This window comes from Bos grunniens, chromosome 14, assembly GCF_055505025.1.
Source record: "Bos grunniens cultivar Pamir isolate PY7600 chromosome 14, Bosgru_T2T1.0, whole genome shotgun sequence".
NCBI lineage: Eukaryota > Metazoa > Chordata > Mammalia > Artiodactyla > Bovidae > Bos > Bos grunniens.
In genome coordinates this window covers 39,512,618-39,535,259 of record NC_141178.1, presented here as the reverse complement: position 1 = coordinate 39,535,259, position 22,642 = coordinate 39,512,618, and the positions used below count along the sequence as shown (strand labels likewise).

The 22,642-nt window shown below is 39.1% G+C and overlaps 1 protein-coding gene across 1 annotated transcript in view; it reads left to right on the top strand.

The window, feature by feature from the left end:
- The first annotated feature begins 11,225 nt into the window (after positions 1-11,225).
- The window catches only part of STMN2 (stathmin 2), a 56,921-nt gene continuing 45,504 nt past the window's right edge, over positions 11,226-22,642 (top strand). The window contains exon 1 of the mRNA XM_086335417.1: positions 11,226-11,594. Coding sequence (XP_086191543.1) covers positions 11,576-11,594 — 19 coding nt within the window. The 5' untranslated portion in view covers positions 11,226-11,575. The remainder of the gene's footprint in view (positions 11,595-22,642) is intronic.

Sequence of the window (22,642 nt, the reverse complement as noted above, 5' to 3'; positions counted from 1 at the left end):
CCATGAAAGTTAGTCTTAAAACTATATTGAAAGGGACCTTTTCAAGTGTTTCTCATCACTAATGCTGTTCTTAAACTCTGAAACACACAACCCATGGATTTATATTTCTCAACACATATGTACTAAGGACCTTATGATCTGGATATCCATTCCCATTAGAGATCAAATCGTGGGCTCCCTAAAACATCTCCAGACACAGGAAATTTGCAGAAACAAACAGACAATTGCCACAGCTGCCAACATGCCCAATTGTGGAAACTCTTACCTTGTCCAGAAGTGTTAACCCAAACATATTTAACACACATGCCCCAGTTGAACTCAAGTGAAAGTCGCTCAGTCATGTCCAACTCTTTGCGACCCCATGAACTATAACCCACCAGGCAACTCTGTCCATGAAATTCTCCAGGCAAGAATACTGGAGTGGATTGTTATTCCCTTCTCCAGGGGATCTTCCCAACCCAGGGATCAAACCCTGGTCTCCTGCATTGCAGGCAGATTCTTTACCATATGAGCCACCAGGGAAGAATTGAACTCTAGGTCTCCCACAATTACTGCTGTCACATATATCTAGACCTCAAAGTCACCCATGGGATGTAAAGGAACAGGTGACTAATAATATAAGTTATGATTCAACTATTTTGTCATAAACTAATTCAGAACCATCACATGGCTTGTTTAAATCTACTGAGAATGCTTGTTCTTTGCAATTAGACTAATTGCAATCAAGCAGCAACTGATATGAACTGATTTATCTTTAAATCCTCTTTAAAATCCCATGGACAGAGGAGCCTGGCAGGCTACAGTGACTTAGAGACTAAATAACAACAATACACATCCAAGGGATTACTTTTTCTCTGTAATTAGACGGACCTCAAAAATGATCTACACTTTGACAAAATCATGTTGCCTTTCTTGGGATTCTAAACAAATCCCTCTTCTCATATTTTTGATGGGGAGCTTCACATGGTAACTCATCAGAAAAGATTCAAGACACCAGACATCATGCAAATTTCTTCCTCAGACTGAAATATGTGATCCATGAAAGTGGAATAACTAGTTTTGAGGGGGGGATAGGCACATGGTTTTTAAGACTGCCTAAACTGATCTATCAGAGAAGGCAGTGGCACCCCATTCCACTACTCTTGCCTGGAAAATCCTATGGATTGAGGAGCCTGGTAGGCTGCAGTCCGTGGGGTCACTGAGAGTCGGACACAACTGAGCGACTTGACTTTCACTTTTCACTTTCATGCATTGGAGAAGGAAATGGCAACCCACTCCAGTGTTCTTGCCTGGAGAATCCCAGGGACGGCAGAGCTTGGTGGGCTGCCATCTATGGGGTCACACAGAGTCGGACACGACTGAAGCGACTTAGCAGCAGCAAACTGATCTATGAGCCTTACACTCCTGGTTGGTTCTAGGCCAATTAAAATCTAGGTACATAAGAAAGCTGTGGTACATATACACAATGGAGTATTACTCAGCCATTAAAAAGAATACATTTGAATCAATTCTAATGAGGTGGATGAAACTGGAGCCTATTATACAGAGTGAAGTAAGCCAGAAAGAAAAACATCAATACAGTATACTAATGCATATATATGGAATTTAGAAAGATGGTAATGATAACCCTGTGTACGAGACAGCAAAAGAGACACTGATGTATAGATCAGTCTTATGGACTCTGTGGGAGAGGGAGAGGGTGGGGAGATTTGGGAGAATGGCATTGAAACATGTATAATATCATGTATGAAACGAGTCACCAGTCCAGGTTCGATGCACAATACTGGATGCTTGGGGCTGGTGCACTGGGACGACCCAGAGGGATGGTATGGGGAGGGAGGAGGGAGGAGGGTTCAGGATGGGGAACACATGTATACCTGTGGCGGATTCATTTCGATATTTGGCAAAACTAATACAATATTGTAAAGTTTAAAAATAAAATAAAATTTTAAATAAATAAATAAAATCTAGGTACAAATAGAGGGATTTCAAATATTTCTTTTGATAGTTAGGATTTATCTTGCCTTTTCAAGTGAATGATATGCAGGTGCCTAAAAATTACCAAAGTGTCGCTATGCCAGGCTGACACTCAGCTGATGCTACTGTATCAAAAAGACTGAACCCATTATGGCTCACTCAGGTTAACTTTGACCAAATGGAGGACCAAGTTATTCTAATAGAGAAATGGTGCAGTCTTACCTTAACGATACAGGAGAGTTCAGCAGAAGTCCAGCTAAGAGTTCAGCAGTAGCCATATTCAGAAATAAGACATATCACTTGCAGTCACAGAATTTCTCAGAAAACTCATAAATAACTAAAGTGGCTTTCCCTGGTAACTGCCAGTCCTGATGAAGGCCACCTTGCTTCAAGAAAAATGTTCCCCCTAATAAATGTTAACTAATAACTTTGCCTAAGAGCCAAAAATAATATTTTATTTTCAGATGTTGTGTGTGTGTGTTTTATAAACCATTCCTGGGACTTCCCTGGTGATCCACTGGCTAAGACTCCATGCTCCCAATGTAGGGGGCCTTGGTTCAGTCCTTAATCAGGGAATTGACTCCCACATGCCACAGCTAACAACTCACGGGCATAAACTAGAAGATCAAAGATCCCACATGTTGCAACTAAGACCTGGCTCAGCCAAATAAATAAATAATAAAACCATCGCTTGCTTTGTTTCCATGGTTGATCTCTATCACATACGAGTAAATATCAGCTATGATTTTAATCAAACTGAATACATCTGAGTTATTCTTTAGCAAGATGATCCTCAATCTAATCAAGACCCAAAAGTTGACTTCCATTTACAGGAAGCTCAAGAAAAAGTTAAGTGACTACATAGAAGCAAAGAGGTATATCCAGAATGGAAAATAGTTCATAGGACAATTAACCCAGTTTCTATAATAACTCAATGCAAGACTTTTTAAAATGAAGGCAGGGTTGCTCCAGATTAAAAGAGATTTGAGAAACTTAAAACTGAATAGAATGTGTGCACCATAGTTAGGTCCCATTTCAAGCAAATAAACTATAAAAAGGCATTTTCAAAGCAATCATGAAAATGTAATTCTGAGCCAGGTATTACATGTTACCAATGGATCATTATAATTAAGTGTGGTATTAGAATTGCATTTATGTAAGAAAAGGGTCATATGTTTAAGAGAGATACCTACTTTAGATATGCAAGAGAAAATGTAAATAATGTCTATTTTCTCTTAAAGATTCCAACAAAGGTGGAAAAAAATAAAGAAAAATAAGAATAGAAGCAAGGAAATTCTGATTATTTTTTTAACCTGATTGATATGAGTTCATTATTTGCTTTCTCTTCCTTTGTGTCCATTTGAAATTGTTCATCACAAAAATATTCTTAACTTTGAAATCCTTTTTGAAACTCTTTTTTCCAAAAGAGGACATTTCCTGCATTTCCTAAATAAACTCAAAGAGCAAAACTGTGGGAAATGTTTTTTCTGCCACAATAGGCACCATTTGCTACCTAAATCTGCACATTTATCCCTTGTCACTGACCTGAATTCCTGAAAAGTTAGATGTAATTACTTACATTATGATTGAGGAAGCAGTTGCAGGGGGAAAAAAGGACAAATCCATCAAGATATAAAAAGATGAGAAAATACAGAATGAAATTCTACTGTCTATATGAGAACTCAAGGTTAATGTTATGGTAAAATTGAATTCTTAATGAAATCACTTTTAAAAAATTCTACCTATATCTATTAATTCAATTCCATCTGATAATAAAGCAGGATGGGGTGGGGGAAGTTCAGAGGATAAGAGAATGAGTTAATAAATGATTAGTGGGAAAGTATCTTTGTGTTTTTGTTTGTTTTGTTTTTTTAATTGAATTTTTCTTTTATATTGGCATATAGCCAATTAACAATGTTGTGATAGTTTCAGGTGGACAGCAAAGGAACTCAGCCATGAACAAACTCCCTTCCCATTCAGGCTGCCATATAGTATTAAGCAGAGTTCCCTGTGCTATACAGTAGGCCCTTGCAGTTATCCCTTTTAAATATAGCAGTGTGTACATGTCAATCCCAAACTCCCTAACTATCCCTTCTGGAAAAGTATCTTCAGAAGGCAGTACAATAAATTGCTTTTTCTTTTCTCGTTCCTAATTTCCCCTCCTCCTCCTTCCAGATGTGATTTGAATAAGACCAAGATCTTAGGCAACTAATGTTACCTGTATGTATAGTGCAATGCTTATGATGAGGTTTCTATTTAAAAAGCAAAATAAAAAATAAGGCCTGTGGGATAAATGGAGTGAGTCATATTTCTCCTAGATTTCTCTTCCAGGCACTTCAATATTTTGTGTCCACGGTGTTCTCACTAGAGTATTGTAAGCTAAAATGCTGAGTGGAATCCCAAGAGGAATCAATTTCCCAGCTTCAGTGGTATCCTACTAATGTTCTCCTTGGACTCAAACTGCAAATCAGCTCACAGAAAGAAGGAAAACAGTACAGTAGCTGCTGTCAAGATAGCAAATAATTTTCAACATTATCAATTTAATGTAAAAATTCAACTTATTAAATTTATATTAAGTCCTTCTTATGATCAAAGTAAATTCATGTCCCAAAAAGTTCAATTATAAAATTATCAATAAGACTTACTAATTTCAATAAGTCACTTTGCTTCTGGGTAAATTATTCTAATTACTAATATGTATAAGTCCCATTCGGACATAAAAAGAAATCATAGGTACAAAAAAGGAGATAATAATTAACTAAGCATTCTTCTTTTTCCCTGTTTTGGCCACACTGTGCAGCATGTGGGATCCTAGTTCCCTAACCAGGGCTCAAGCCCATGCCCCCTGCACTGGAAGCACAGAGTTTTCACCACTGGACTGCCAGGCAAGTCCCAGCATTCTCCATTATTAATAACCAATCTAAGAGGAAAATAATAAGGTATGTTAATTCACCACTGCAGAATCAACTATAACTCACCAAACAATATAGATTTCATTGAATGAAAATATATTTTTTCATTATATTTTCATTCATTAAATATACATTTCTATTAATGAAAAAATATATTTTTTCATTAATAAAGAACATAAACTCCCTCCGTGGAATGACTTTCCCTTTAAATAAACCATATCGGTGGTTCTTTTAAAGGACATCACTACAAACAATAAATGCTGGAGAGAATGTGGAGAAAAGGGAACCCTCTGACCGTGTTGGTGGGGATGTAAGTTGGTATAGCCTCTATTGAGAATAGTTATGGAGGTCCCTTAAAAAATTAGAAATAGAGCTCCCATATGATCCAGCAATCCCCTTCCTTGGCATATATCTGGAGAAGAATATCATTTGAAAGGATACAAGTACCCCAATGTTCATTGTGGTACTGTTTACAATAGCGAAGATACAGAAGCAACCTAAATGTCCACTGACAGATAAATGGATAAAGAAGATGTGGTACATGTGTACAATGGAACATTACTCATCCACTGAAAGGAATGGAATAATGCCATTTGCTGCAACATGGATGGATCTAGAGATGATCATAACAGTGTGTTAGAGAAAGACAAACATCATATGATACCACTCATATGCAGAATCTTTAAAAAACTGATACCAATGAAGTTATTTACAAAACAGACTCACAGACTTAGAGAACAAATTTATGGTAACCAGGGGGGAAGGATGGAGGGAGGGACAGACTGGGAGTTGGAAATGACATAAGCACACTGCGATATTTAAACAGAAAATCAACAAGGACTTACTGTATAGCACAGGGACCTTTGCTTAATATTCTGTAATAACCAAATGGGAAAAGAATTTGAAAAGGAATGTGGTGGTGGTTTAGTTGCTAAGTCGTGTCTGACTCTTGCGACCCCATGGACTGTAGCCCACCGGGATCCTCTGTCCATGGGATTTCTCAGGCAAGAATACTGGAGTGGGTTGCCATTTTCTTTTCCAGGGTATCTTCCCGACCCAGAGAATGAACCCAGGTCTCCTACATTGTAGGCAGGTTCTTTACCAACTGAGCCATCAGGGAAGCCTGAAAAAGAATAGATACATGTATACATATAATTGAATCACTTTGCTGTGCCCCTGAAACTAATAAAACATTATAAACCAACTACACTCCACTACAAAATAAAAAATAAGGGACTTTCCTTGGTGTTCCACTGGTTAAGACTCTGGGCTTTCACTATAAGGGACACAGGTTCAATTCATGGCCAGGGAACTGGATCCCACACGCTGCAACTAAGCGTTAGAATGCCTCAACTAAAGAGTCCACAAGCCATAAATAGGACCCAGTATGACCAAATAAATAAATAAAAACATTTTTTTAAATAAATTTAAAAAAAAACAAAAAATAATAAAGGATGTCAAATCCTTTTCATTTTTAATTAATCTACAAGAATATGGCAAAATCATCAAAATGTTAGTCAATTAACTTTTTTCATGTGTTACTATTTTAGGTACATCTCTAGATATTTTCAACTTTAACTGAATTTCCAACCACCTAAAAAAATTCTATGATTTTTTTATAAGTTTTCTTTGTGATCAACTGAATTTCAGTCAAAACAATTAATTCAATTCTCACAATATTTTTCCTATCTCACTCACGTTTAATAATTACTTTAAGATTCTTTCCCAGACAGATTATTCTTAGCATAAAATCACCTGAGTATATTAGATGACATCAGTTAAATACTCCAAAGAAACTGTTCTCTTCAGTTTGGAAAGATATCAACACCTCAGGCCTCCTTGAAGAGAGAATACACAATACACCAAAACTCACAGTAATTAAATCTCTGTTAGCACACCTTTGATTTTCACAACTTCCTCTGACTAATGCTAAAGATTTTAAAAATTGCCAAGGATCTTCTATTAACATGAGCTTTATCCCTCTATGACCTTTTGGGAGTAGGGCAGGATATGAATAAAGATACAATAGTAAACAGCTTAGTACCTGCTCCCCAGATGAGCTAAGAAAAGAAAGGTGGTTGAAAGTATTGCTATGGCTTCACTGGGTTTAATCGTTTTGATTTATTTTCAACAGCTTTGAAAACTGTTGTTATTTCACAAACATTTATTGACTATCCACCCATGCTGCAGTCCATGGGGTCACAAAGAGTCGGACATGACTGAGTGACCAAACTGAACTGACCATGTGAATCGTGTAGCCAAGCACTAAAAGGGATCCAAAGATACACACCACCCAGTATCTAACTTTAAAAGTTTAAATGTGTTGAAAACTAAAACATAGTAGCTATAGCTTATTAAATATCCATGGTGGTTCAGGCAGCTTACACATGGCAGCCCTTCAATTTACTCCAAATGCTGTAACATAAGAATTGTTGTCCTTATCTGCATGGCACAGATCTAGTACTTATTGTTTCATTTGGTATCCATCCATTCCCATCAAGGGCTTCCCTGGTGGCTCAGTAGTAAAGAACCTGCCTGCCAATGCAGGAGATGCACGTTCAGTCCCTGGGTCAGGAGGATTCCCTGGAGAAGGAAATGGCAACCCACTCCAGTATTCTTGCTTGGGAAATCCCATGGACAGAGTAGCCTGGTGGGCTACAGTTCATGGGGTCACCAAAGAGTTGACCATGACTCAGCAACTAACAGAGAAGGCAATGGCACCCCACTCCAGTACTCTTGCTTGTAAAATCCCATGGACGGAGGAGCCTGTTAGGCTGCAGTCCATGGGGTCGCTAAGAGTCGGACACGACTGAGCAACTTCACTTTCACTTTTATGCATTGGAGAAGGAAATGGCAACCCACTCCAGTGTTCTTGCCTGGAGAATCCCAGGGATGGGGGAGCCTGGTGGGCTGCCGTCTATGGGGTCGCACAGAGTTGGACACGACTGAAGCGACTTAGCAGCAGCAGCAGCAGCAGCAACTAAACAACAAAAACATCCCCATCAAAACCATTTGCTTCAAGGAAAGCTGATTCTCATCTTCTGACCTCTGGGACCCACTCAATCTCTGTAGTTAGATGAGCCAACCAATCCCCTTTTATTATCAAAGTCAGTTTGCATTTTTTTTCTATTCTTTGCAACCAAAGCATTCTAACTGATACACAGGATAATAACAATCATCCTCCAAAATTAGTAACATTTTCTTAAAGAGGTGGCAGTTAATTGATTTTATAATTTTTATATTTTATAATTTTTAGACAATAAGGAAAAAATTAGCTGATTTCACAATATAAAAGCCTGAAATTTCATTAAATATTTACTGAATGAATTAGCAGAACAAAAGAATGAGTAATGACTGAGCTAGTGATTATGAAATAATTTCTCTGTTCCTATTTTGCCCCTATCATCTCAGGCTATAATGTGTTGAGTTAAAACATTGTTAAGACATTGTTATGCTAAAAGAAAATACAAAACAATAATTGATGCAACTCAGCTCTTTTAACTTAGTTTTTATTAGCCAGTTGATGATGGTCTCCTATCTTTATATTCCACAGTGCTGTGTGCTGTACAGTGCCAAGTCACTTCAGTTGTGTCCGACTCTTTTCAACCCTATGGATTATAGTCTTCCAGGCTCCTCTGTCCATAGGATTCTCTAGGCAAGAATACTGGAGTAGTTGCCATTTCCTTCTCCAGGGGATCTTCCCAACCCAGGGATCTAACGCACGTCTCCTGCATTAGCAGGTAGATTCTTTACCACTAGTGCCACCTGGGAAGCCCGTATTCTATACTAAGTCATATTAACCTACTACCTCCCCTGCTTGACATTATTTGAAAATAATACATAACTTTAGGTTAAGTAGGTAGCTAGGTAAGTAGATGCTAGGTAGCATCTGGAAAGTCAGAAATAGAAAAGATTTACACATTTGATACTTGTCCCTGTGTATACTGACCTCAATCTCACATTCCTATCCATCAGTAGGTAAAGTTCACCAGAGATTGAGAGATTAGACCGTAAAATGTGTGTTTTATTTTGTGTTATTGATAGTGATCAAAAGTGCAATAGATCTTGTTCAGCTGCCAGTGGTGGTTGTTAAAGGCATTAACACCATGACTTAGGGACCTTTTCTCCAAGGACGCTAATAATGGGTAGAGATGACACACATTCTAAGGGGAAAGGGTGTGGTGGGAAGAAGAGGAACACTTTAAAGATATTAATCACACAGACCTACTGTAATCCCTTATCTCATGACTAGTAGCTACTTCACTGAGAAGGAATTAGCTCTCACATTTAAAATGGGAGATGACTATAAAGAAGGAGAAAAAGGTTATTTATTTCCAGACACTGCCAACTTCCATATTGCTCTCTTGCTGTGTCATAGTCACAGACCTGTACAACGACAGGAAAAATAACTTCTAATCTTCCTGTTCAAGAAATGATTTTATTGATCTCAACTCTATCTTTTATTTTTCTTATGATTCAGCAGGTCAGAACTGCACGTGCTCCTGTAGCTTTCTATCATTCAGCAAGATATCCATTGAGTTAAAAATGTCTTACAATAGGAAAGGAAGATATTTATTTCAGCACCAAGGAGAGTACCCTGTTCGTTTCAAATGGTGTTATGCATTCAAAACTGCATATTATTCATGAGGCTAGAAAGAAATTGAAAGGCGGTTTGACAGAAAGCTGCTAAAAACTTATCTCATAAGATAGCTTATGAGAAAAATTCTAACCATTTCTATAAAATTAAAAACTTGCCAAAGTTTTGTACATGTATCTGATTTCAACAACACACTAATCTTTTAGCTTTAAAATACAACAGGATTAGAGATTATTTGTCTATTTTTCAAATGTCAAAACCACAGACTCTGGATGGACTTAGGTTTAAGGAAGTTTCAGTGAAGTCACAGAAGAGTTAAATTAACCGTAATTAAAAACTCCATGATGCAATGAGAGATTATCATCCTAAGTGAAGTCAGTCAGAAAAACAAAGTAAAAACCATGATAGGAATCCAACGAAACTGTCTATGAAACAGAAACAAAATCAGGGACATAAAGAATAAGACTGGTGGTTGCTGATGGGGAGATGGGTAGGAGAGGGTAGGAGAGGGGGCTTTGGATTAGCAGATGCAAAATGGTGTATATAAGGTGGATAAACAACAAGGTCCTGCTATATAGCACAGGGAACTATATTCAATATGCTGTGATAAACCATAATGGAAATCATATGAAAAAGAATGTATATATATGTGTGTGTGTGTGTACATATATAACTGTATATATATATATACACATATATAACTGAGTTTCTTTGTTGCACAACAGTAATAAGCCCAATATTGCAATTCAAATATACTTAAATAAAAAAAAAAAGTCCATGAGGTCCATGTGAACAAGTCCTAAAATCTTGCTCACTGCTGTGTCCTTAGAGCTTGGTACATAGTAAATGCTCAATAAATATTCATGGGAGTCAAGTGAGAAAGAATGAATTAATGAATGGCATTCATTTAGTGAGTAGGAAGGAATTAATGAACAGCTGGCTCATAATGAAAAATCACTTTCTGCAACCGATCTCAGAGGTCCTCATACTGCTCAGCCTGAAACATGGACCCACTTTTCTCTGCCCTGTATCAACAGTGACTCTGGCTCTCAGGCCAAAAATCTTGCTCCAGATCACATTTTTCAACTCCACTAAGCTTTCAGTGTAAAGGGTTGTCCTTAGAGCCCTGGAAAGGTCACTGAGGTTTCAATCGGTGTAATCCTATATCTCCAGGGCACCATAGCATCCACCCACCTGTGGCTCCTCCAATGCTCAAGTCAGCCAGTCAATCTGGGTCTGCCCTGTTACCCGTTGGACAGGAGGTTAACTCATCTTCCCAAAGTCCCCAGAGAGACGATAACTACTTGTCCCTATTCCCTAGCAACCCAGCAGCCCCTTCCTTGTGTGCCAAAAGTAGAAAGCAGCAGATCTTGCTCTGCTGAGAGATCCCCAGGAGTCCAGAGACATTTAAGTTCAGCTGTGCTAGGAGACAAATGACAATCGTGCCTTTCTGCTTTTAGTTGTCACCACAGCCAGACATGGGGTCACCCTGAGAGACTAGAATCTACCAAAGATATGGCCAAAGGTGAAAGAGAAAACACGAACAAGTAAAAACAACGTTTAAATAGACGTTTCCAACAGTCAGCAGGTTGTGAAGACTTCTCAGGCCTCTGAAACCCTTTCCTTTTTCCTACGTCTATTTGTGCAATGAAACAAGTGTGAATCAAGTCAAGCCTCCTGGCTCCTAGGTAGGTACAGCCCAGTTCTTAGCTCGTAGAAGGATTCTGGGCTAAGGCTCCACTCTACTTGGACTGTACTATCAGGCCCCCAAAACGGGGGGAGCTGCCTGGGAAGGACTGATTTCCATTTCAAACTGCATTCTGGTACTTTGTACTCCAGCACCATTGGCCGATCAATATTTAATGCTTGGAGATTCTGACTCTGCGGGAGTCATGTCAGGGGACCTTGGGAGCCAATCTGCTTGAGCTTCTGAGTGATAATTATTCATGGGCTCCTGCCTCTTGCTCTTTCTCTCGCACGGTCCCACTCTGCAGACTCAGTGCCTTATTCAGTCTTCTCTCTCGCTCTCTGCGCTGCTGTAGCCGGACCCTCCGCCTTCGCCACCGCTCAGCATCTGCACCTCCCTACAATGGCTAAAACAGCAATGGGTAAGGCATCGCGCCTCGTTCTTTCTCGGCTCCACCTGAAGCCCACCTCTTACCTTTTCTCTTAGAGCTTGGAAGGCATTCGGAGATATTTTCTAGAAGAAAAGACATTATTGGTAACACAGGAATCGGGAAGGATGGAGGCAGCTCCGGGGTATGAGGGAGGGCAAAGAGGGGATCTTTGAAAATCTAAAGCTAAGGATTTTTTTTTTTTAAGGTGGAAGCAGGTAAGTTGCCGTCCCATGGGGAGCGAATTTATTGTTTCCATATTTAAAATTAAGGCTTAGCCATGGGGGGAGGGGGTTACCTTAACTATATGCCTCAAATGGGTTTAAGGGACATTTTGGAAAGTGCTTTGTAACGTCCTTTATTTCTTCTCTAGTTAAAGATTAAGAAAGTAGGAAAATAGGGAAGAGGAAAGAGGATGGGAGAAAGGAAAAAGAAAAATGTAAAGTCAAAGTGGTCCCATCTAGGCTGTTCGGAAGATGGGTGGAGACGAGGAGAGGCGGGTGAAGAACCGGGCAAATTTTATGGTATTGTCTGGTGGCAAAAACCGCTAGTCCTGGGGCGCGGTGTGGGGAGGCAAGGGCGCGGGGCGGGGTTGCAGGGAGACCTACACTCCTTTGTTTTAGGGAGAGGGAGGGGATGGAGAAAGGAAGTCGGGAGGGCACAGAGGGCGCGGGTGGGCAGCTGCAGGGGCGGGGAAGCGCGCGGTTAGGGAGGGACAGCGGTTTCGCAGGCGCTGGGGTGGGGTTTCTTTGTGTGAAGACAAGCCGTCCCGGGGTGGGGGGGCGGGGGGAAGGCACCTGCAGCGCGGGGCACACAATGCGGACTGCCCCACCCTGTGCGAGCCGCGCCGGCGCCCTCCCCCCACCCCCACCCGGTGCAGCATCTCCCGCGTAAAGGGGGGCACGGGTGCGGAGCGCAGCGCGAAGCCTGGAGCCCGGCCCTGGGTAGACAGCGACGCCACGCCCCGCGCCTCGCGCTCCAGACTCCCAGCCTCGGCTTCCAAGTGAGACCTGACCATTACCCCCGCCTTCCCCACCCTGGCCTCATTGTTCTGTCTATAGAGAGAAGAGGAGAAAAGTGGGTTAAACATTTTTCTTTTCAAAACCACATCACCTAGGGTGATTAGACTTAAACGCGATAAATTCTTCCTTCACTCATTTGATCGGTGCGGGGAAAAGCTTTTGGAAGCTAGATATGAGTACACATAATAATTCAGATACAAAAGAGGTCAAGGTCTTTAACTGAGCCAAGTGATATAACAGTTTTGTAGGTCAAACAGTGCCAAATATCCGCAATTTTCATAGGCTCAGCCGGTATCAAGAGACAGATACCAAACGAGGTTCCGGATCCAAGGCCTCCAACCCCAACCCCTGGGTCTTGCGCCTCCAGGGCCCTTCGGCGGCCCCCGGGGACAGGCAGGGAGGGGCTGGAGCTCGGGCGGCGGCTGGAAGCACCCCTCCCCCGGAGCGGGATGCGTAGAAGGGAAAAGAGGCGAAAGAGGTTTGCTCTGGACCACTCCGCCCTGCCCCACCCTCCCAGGCGCAGCCGGGGAGACCTCCGGCTCAGATTCTTGGGCAAAGGGAAGGGGGCTGGGGAGGGGGGCCCTAGAGCGATCTGCAGTCCTAGTGCCCTCTTTTCCAGCCCCGAGGTCTAGAACAGACAGGACGCCCCTCGATGTGCCCAGACCCCGGACGTTGCTCAAATACGGGCTCGGAGCCGCTCCCAGCCCACCGAGTGGCTCTGCAGAGAGGCCGGCCCGAGCCCTGCCCGGCCACACAAAGGCGCGGCCCCACCCCTGCCGGCCGCCGGGCCGCAGAGGTGACCCCTTTCCAGGAGTGCGAGGGGCGCTTCTCTTGCCCTCCCACAGTCCTGGGAGCCTGGGATTGCTTCCCCCAGCCGAAGCACACGACTCACGCCCTGTTCAGGTGGAGACCCCTTGGGTGGTCTTGGTGCGAGAGACCCTCGCTCCTCGAGCGAGGGCTCGGCCCCACCCTTCCCAGCTGGGGCGCAGACCCGACAGCGGCTGGCCAGATGGGGGCGCACTTGGCGAGCAGGCGCGTGGATCGCAGCCAGCCCTGCAGAGCCCCGCGCCGCGCCCTGCGCGCCCCTCCCCGGAGCTGGGCGCTCGCCCCCCGCGGGTGCAGCCCAGGAGACCGGTTTCTACGCAGTGTCCTGAACTACCCCAACTCCCCACAGGCGTGGTTCACCCTCAAGTCGGGCAAGTGTCTGAGAATGGGGGATGGGGGCGATCTGGCTCTGCGCTCTGCACCCCCACCGAGAGGTTTCTGCTGCAGGAGGACTTCTGCAAACTCATCACCATCATCAGTATTACTGCTGTTATTTCAAATTATTATTGTTTGATGACTCAGGTGCCGTATTTGTTCAAACGGTTTGAATGATCGCATTTCAATGAGGATTAACCCTTGCTGCGCTAGCTTTTCTTCCTTCTATTCCCAACTCCCCTCTCCCAGAAAAGAATGCATTTCTTCTTTAATTATACTTTATAAAACAAGTATATGTTTGGTTGTTGTAGGGATTTTGTATGTTCATAAGTGAAGGTGCTTGCTAAGGGCAGGGCTTGTGTGCCAAAGATTGCTGGAATATTCTCCGCAGAGAATTGTTTGTGGCTGCAATATGCATATATATATATAATTGAAATATTATGATCTTAGCACTTGTATTCCATAGGCCATATCTATAAACATATCAACGTACTTTATGCACAAAATTTTAATTGTTTCTTTTTTATTTTCGAAACTCAATTTTGCACAGAAATGTGGGTCGTGAAACAGTAGCCATCGTTCCATTAATAAAAATTCCACCCCAAATATGATCAATGCAAGGGCCCTTTCTGCCATGAGTAAGCAAATCAGGAAAAGAAGTACAACCTCTGCATTATTAAAATAATGGATTTTGAAATCATTCCAGTTGCAACGCATAATCAATTAATCACCAGGGCGGATGCTTTCTCCTGATTCATTAAACAATTATTGTATTCAGCATGATTGTACTAGATGCGTATAATACTCTCTGTTATCGTCTCTAATGAAGTGGACACCGTCTAAATGGATACATAAATAACTAGAAGTCGAAAGAGGAGGATTTGGTCAAAATTTCAGGATAAGATGGAAAGAGAAATAGCAGTAGCTTATCATTTAATCTTATATGTATAGTTCATACCAGGTGAGTAAGCTGAGCCTACAGTAAGCATTACTGACCCAGTGTAGCCAAAGGCAAGTAACTGTTTTAATGATATAAATTAATACATTTGCTGGTGGTTGTCTTACCTGAAAGAAAATAATTTTTTCAGTGGTGATTAAGATTGGATGGTTTGTCATATTAAAATCTACAACTTTTAAATTAAAGTTAATTAAAATTAATCATGCCTTTGTGGTGTGACTTACAGATTTGTACTAAATTATTCTAAGGAGAAAAGGAGTGTTTTTATTGTCAGAGGAATTGTCTCTGCCCTTAATCATTAACATTTTTAGCCGAGTTGTATAGTTACATTCAAAATGCATTTGCTTACTTTCCTATTTTTTCATTATTAATGGATAGAACCCGGAATAAGCATTTGACACATTGTATCTTCCATCAAATAATTGGTTCTCAGTGGTGAAATGCTGCAAGAGGTTACATTTTCCTCAGATTCAAGAAATGTCCTCTCCCAGTGTCATAAAGCCGGTTCATGCAATGAAATAGTCTTCCTCCCTGTAATTTAGGATCAAAATAATTACTCAATTCTGTGATTATCTAGTTGTAGCTATCAAGCAGAATTTTTAAGCTAAATTTGTAAAATTAAAAATGAAATGGAAGATAAATCAATTGCATAATGAGGATTTTTGTCATTGATAAAGCCAAACCATTTTTAAGAAAATGCCTGATTTATCAATAACTGTGTTTTTTATTCCAGCCAACTATACATCCACCCCACCCCAGCCCCACTCCCACCAGCTCATTGCTCACATAGGCCACCAGCTCATTGCTCACATAGGCTGGAGGAAGCTGGTCTCAGAGCCGAGGGCTACCTTTTTTGGGTGTGGTCACCCCAGGCTGCTGATATTTAACTCCAATTCACTCTAGTTTCCCCTGTGGTCTTAGACAAATACACATTATTCTGTTGTCACACAATCTGTGACCTTGTATAAAAAAAACGCAAGAAATTTTCGGGGAAAAAAAAAAATTTAATTAGCCAGCGACCCAGATGTTTCCAGAACCGAGGCTCTTTGCTGGTTCTTCGAACTGTGAAAGCTTAGTGCCTGCATTAACTTTTCACACCACTAGAGGGCAATCATGTTCTCAAAAAAGTAGATTTGCCTTTTTAAGCAAATTTTACTTGCTTATTTAAGCCCTGTTTCAAATACTTGCTATTTATTATAATAACTTCTTTTGCCTGAAGGATTCACTTGCTTACTGGATAAGTTAATGTCATGCTTCACCTAGTGAATGAAAAGGGTTTGTGCACTTTTTCAAGGAGACATGAAATGAGCCATCTTAACAATCTGAGAGTAGGTGTTCAGTTCAGGAAGTAGGTGTACCTCCTGGTTAATTCTCTGATGATTTTACTTTTCTGGTATCATTACATTGTTATTGTAATGTAATTTATATTATTTGGGGAGTGGATACATAGTAGACAGTGGTCAGTAGTAATATCAAGATTATATAGGTACAGAATGTTTCAACGTTTAAATAAATTAATTAAACAAAAACATTGTTTACTTATTCATTTATTTAAAATGTGCTCATTGTTGTGGACGCATCTGAATGCCACTCTCCACCTTCAGGGATCTTGCAAGTTAGTGGCTAAAGCAGACAGATACAATGTGATACTGAGAGGGCTCCCCCACCCCCCAATTGGCTGTTACTGTTTCCTACTTTTTCAGCTTTTTTCCATTTAAAGGATATCTCTTTTAAATTAAATCCAGTGTGATTTCAGCTCGAATATTTAAATCTAATGTTTTGTCAGCTTTCAATAATTATTGAGTATCCCCTTGTAGTAGTTTTATTAGTTTAGTAGAAAATTGATGTTAATTTTAATGAAATAAGAAGAAACAGATAAGCATAAGCCAATTTTTAGGATTATCAAAATTGGATTTTTTAAATGTTTGCATTGGTAGGGAATTCTTTTTCTCTTATATTTCATGTAACTATAATCCAACCGTAAAATATTTAATCAGTTCATATTACTATGTTCCCCAGATATAATATGCATGTGAATTACCCCCGACTTTCATTAAAATGCAAATTTTAATACTGTAGGTCTGGTTGAAGCCAGATATGCTGCATTCCTAACAAGTTCCCAGAAGATGCTGATTCTAACCACCAAATACATTGATTTAAGAAATATAAAACTGTAATATATACGTACCTTCCACAGTAAGCTCTGACATTATGTCTTAACATTTTCAAGGCTATGGCAATCTTTACAAAATATTTCACCTCCAATCTCATACACTTAGGGATTTTATTCCTCTGGGAGTTATGTGTTCTGTGCCATCCATTCTCTTTTAATTGGACTTTTAAAATATATTCGTATTGCAGGACTCAGCAGAAGACCTTCAGGAGAATGTGGAAATAAGAATTTGTGCATGTGTATGTGCCTGTGTGTGTGTGAGAACAGAATGTAACCTGTGGTACAGCTGAGAAGGATCACAATAATGCTCGTTCCTGTCATTCGCAAAACAACATGCAGAACAAAAAGTTCAATTCAGAACCTTTACTTGTGGAATGTTGTGCAAAAGTCTGTAACCCCATTTACCACATTGACTAATTCATTGCCAGTATTCCACACACTAAAGAAATTAACAAGGAGGATCTAGCAGCACTAAAATTTTCTCTCAATACATCCTGCATTTATCACTTACCAAATTATCTAAGAGCATTTCTTCCTGGACACCATATTAGCAAATTATTAATAATCTACTGAGTATGGATGGATATTTGAAAACAAATTATGTGTGTGTTATCTGCTTATGTAAACTAATAAGGGACTTCTGTTATTCAATGCAGACTTTCTAAAAAGGTGACCTAGAGGTAAAGAAATGTGCCGTCAAGGAATATCATCAAAGATATCCTATGTCAATCCTTCCATGCAGTGGGTTGCTGACCATCCAAACATTACCACATCTCTGGAAATGCTATCCTGATACTATGCATAGAAAAGATACTATGCATGAAATATCTCAAATTATAAATTTACTATTTCCCAAATAGGGCATTAAAAACATGGTCCCAAAATAGAGCTGACCAGAGACAGTACAATACACTGTTTTTCTCCGTGAAATTAGAGTAAGCCTCAAGGTTATCCATTTTTTTGTTCCTCCTGTCCATTTCAGGGTCTCTCAAAAGCTAGGAAACTTTCCATTTTTGCAACTCCTAGTACATTTCAAAAGGAAGAAGACAGCATTATTAAAGTAATACATGTTTTGAACATTTAATCCTAGCAGTCTTGATAGCTGGATGTGTACTTCATCAGGACATAACAAAAAAATCTAAACTAGTGGTCCTTGAAGACTGAGCCAAAAAAACTTGCTGATTGGTCCTTCAATCAATAGTTTTCCTATGATGCTGGTTGTTTTCAAGAGTCATTCTTCTGGCACAGAAGTAAATTTCAGAGTGTCTATAAGAAATTCCTTTATTGATTTCATCCTTACATAGCATATATAACATGCTAGACACTAAACACTTCACACATTTCATTATCCAGGCCTCCTCAACAGTCAGTACCATTATAGATGAGGAAACTGAGGCCCAGAGAAGAGGAATGGCTTTCCCAAGGTCACATAGTTCCTCAGACCCAGAATTTGAACCCACGTGTCCTGGCTCCAGAATCTTCATCTTTAATGGGTAACCTTACATGTCAGAGGTTTTCTCAGTGGGGTTTGAGCCAGTGATACTGCCATTTTGTTTAACAGGCCCAATGGGCTCATCCTTTCTGAGCACAGATGCACCTTGAAGATGAAACACCTTCAAATTAATGACTCGCTATAATAGCTAACCTGGGGCTTATTACAGTAATTGCCATGATTCAGGCTTTTGGAGAAAGAGAGCTATGAGACCTTGGGGGCTGTAATACATGGCACCACCTGGCTCGCTGAAGGCTCAGCTGAGAGCACAGCAGGGACTTCTTATGTGGACACAATGATTTTCTTTCTGGAAAAAAAAAATCTTATCAGTATCATCCCAGTTGACATATTTCAAATGGACTCTCAGCTGTCTCCATAGGCCCTAGATGTATAATTTTAATATTTTGTTTTATAAAATATATCTAGGGCTAAAAGAGATACAGCAGTGGTACCCACATTGAGTATAACCGTTAGACATTACCTGAAGATTTCTCCATCACATTGTCTCAAAAGCAGGCAGGCAGGCAAGACTGATCTGTGAGAAGGTTCTGAATCACCTGTGAAACATTTTAAATTATCTTTTAATAAAGGAATCAGGTCCTGTCATTTGTCAAGGAGACATTTGCAGTAGTAAAATCTGTGTTTATATAGCCCATTTTTATTAGTCGTGATTAAAGATAACAATTTGTGTTCATTTGTTCTTGCAAAACACTTTTATGTGAATATAAAGGTTAATTAATGCATCTCAGCAATCATTTTGCTAGTCATCTGGAAATACAGCTTCTCGAGGAATTGTACTTAAGAAAAGAAGCCACATACTCTACCATAAAACCATAACCAAAATTTTAAGGTTTTTCTCATTTGTAATTTTGTTGACCTCCAGATTAAAATATTTAATACTTTGAAAAATTATAAGATTCCAAAAATTTGTTTTTGTGACCAAACATAGATAATTATAGTTCTTGTATAGTACATTAAATGTAATGCTTTCTGGAATTGATTTTTTAAATTATAAAGTGGTGGCTATAAGAACGCTTATTTAGCAGTTATTCTTCTGGAATAATTGTACTTTAGATGTCTGATTGTTTATCATTCATTAGCACAAGTACTTAGTATAACAATAAATCCTCAGTGATATGAATCTGTCAATCTCTTGGTTATATGTCTATATCAGTATAAAAAGAAATTGATGACATTCATCTAGACATAGTTCCACAAATACTTGTACAAGAAAGTATTTTAAAGTTTAGATTTTCCTTCTACTCCCTATCTTGGAAGATTTTTTTTTCGCCCTTTTAAAAGCAACCATAATGGAGCCAGTTTTGTTCCACTGAACAAAACTGATTACAGTAAGCCTAATAACAGTCTTTCAGTTTGGGCTTTCTAATAAATAGAAGCCTAACTCACATGATAAAGTTCAATCTATAAAATGATGTTTCAGAACTGAGACGAGAAGACGAGAATATCATATCAAGATGTTACTTCTTAACAGTTCTAGACTCTAATGGAGAGGAGCACCAATCATGTCAAGCAATTGGAGGGAGGCTATGCAGCCTGCCTTGGAACCCTGCTTCAGAACATTCAGACTTGTCTTTACTACTCCGTGCTTCTTTTCTTTCCTAACACACTAATGTCTATTGTTACTTAAGTCTTAGCTTTATCTGAGCAGTGTCAGTTAGCATCCTTCTCACTGTAGTTGTTCAAACACAGGAAATATCACGAGTCGATTCTAGCCTTTTGATGTCCCGGTTACATGATCCAAGACTCCTGTCACTTTAAAAATCATCTGTTCATTCTACTTCTGACCTACTTTTTCCTTTTAGAATTAAAAAAGAAGCACATAAACATAGGAGATTGAAAATGTTCAAAAGAAGAATTAGCATGGGACCTTGTGGTTTTCAGAAAATATTCACAAGCTCCATCCTTTTTAACTTTCAAATACTCCCTATGAAATGATCATAGTATACATGTTACTCTGTTTAAAAATGCTCAAAAAACTTACTTAAGCAAGTTTACATATGATAAGTTTTAGAGCTAGAGCCAGAACACATTGCATTATATATGTAATAGTATATATAACATATATATGGTATATATAATATATATTTTTATTATACATATTTATATGTGTAATAAAGATATGTATATGTCTTTATTAGACCTTTATATACATATTTCTTTATTAGAACACAGGTCTAGTAAAAATACACATCTTTATTAGACCTGTATATGACTTTATTGATATATGAAATCTACAAAACAAAATAGAAATTCATAGATAGGTGAGGGGGTGCAGGATTGGGCAAAATAGGTGAGAAACATTAAGTACAAGTTTTCAGTTATAAAAAATAAGCCACAAGGATATAATGTACAGCATAGGTAATATAGTCAATAATATTGTAATAACTTTGTGTTATACATGATGACAGATGGTAACTAAACTTATTGTGGGAATCATTTTATAATGTGTAAAAATATTGAATCAATAGGTTGTTTACCTGACATTAATATAATATTAAAGTGAATTATACTTTGATAAAAAGATGTAGATATCTAATATACATTGTATATCTTAATATTATATGATTAGGTAGAATTAGATTAGATATGATATCTATGATATATATCATATATATTACACCTGTATTAGATATGTTATGATAATATATAATTAAGTAAGCTAATAAAGCTTAGCACTTTCTCCTGTCCAGTAATGAAATATGCACAAGTGAAGAAAGGCAGGCATTGAGTGGGTTTGCCTTCAGTCTAAAGTTATTAATGGTTAATGGCATTAATTAAAATAGATTCAAGCACCCATTCCATTCTGAAGCCTATGCAAGGTGTTGTGAAAATATAAATAATCATGGTCTGCACCCTTGGAGAATTTAGTTTTTTGAAGAAAACAGGACCCTGAACATACAAAAAAATAATAATAACCAGTAATAATAGCTTATAACTATAAATAGAAGTATCTGCCATTTTAACAATTGTACTATACCACCCTGCAGTATCATCACAAGACAGAACATGATACACTAAGACCATCGATTAGGAAGCACAGAGATGCACCCAAAGGCTGTTAAGGCAACTCTGGTAAATCAGAAGTGGATATGCGGGTTAGATGGACATAGTTTTAAGTCTTGCCCCATCTACTCACTATCTGATAATCCTTGAGTGAATTATCATCTCTATACTGCCATTTTCTCAATTATATCTCACAATATATCTCAGGGAAAAATAATACCACCTAAATTACATGGTTGTTGACAGAAAAAGGCAAATACTGTATGGTATCACTTATATGTGGAATCTAAAAAAAGTACAAATAATATTATTTTTGCATACATGCAAAACAGAAACAAACTCACAGACATAGAAGGCAAGTTCATGGTTACCAAAGGAGAAAGGGGAGAGCGGAGGGACAAATTAGGGGTTTGGGATGAACAGATACAGACTACTATGTATAAAATAGGTAAGCAACAAGGAATTACAGCCATTATCCTATAACCTATAATGGAGTATAATATGAAAAAATACTAAATCCCTATACTGTACACCCGAAACTATTGCAATGTTGGAAATCAACTATACTTTGATTTTTTAGAAAATCACATGGTTGTTGAGAGGATTAAGTAAACAATTCAATATTAAGCATTTCATAATCCAAATCCATCACGGCCTTCCCTTGTGGCTCAGACAGTAGAGAATCTGCCTGCAATGCGAGAGACCTGGGTTCGATCCCCTAGAGAAGGGAACAGCTACCCACAACATTATTCTTGCCTGGAGAATTCCATGGACAGGAGCCTGGCAGGCTACAGTCCATGGGGTTGCAAAGAATCGGACACGACTAAGCGACTTTCACTTCACAATCCAAATAGTAATCCCCTTCCCTGCCACCTTCAATGGATGATGAAAACGGTAAACAAAAATATTAATTTAAACAACTAAATTTGTTTACTTTGTAAATTTTACATGTAATAACAAATTTACTACAATTACTTGGAATTTAGAAAATTATCATTACTAAATAATTCCTTGTGGTAGAGGGAGAACTGATAACACTATTTAAGAAACAGCTGCCAATATCATATATCTCTAAGATAAATCCATTCCAGGAAATGCCAGAATCAAAAGTATTGGGTAGGCCAAAAAGTTCATTCAGGTTTTTCCATAAGATGTTAGAGAAAACCTGAGCAA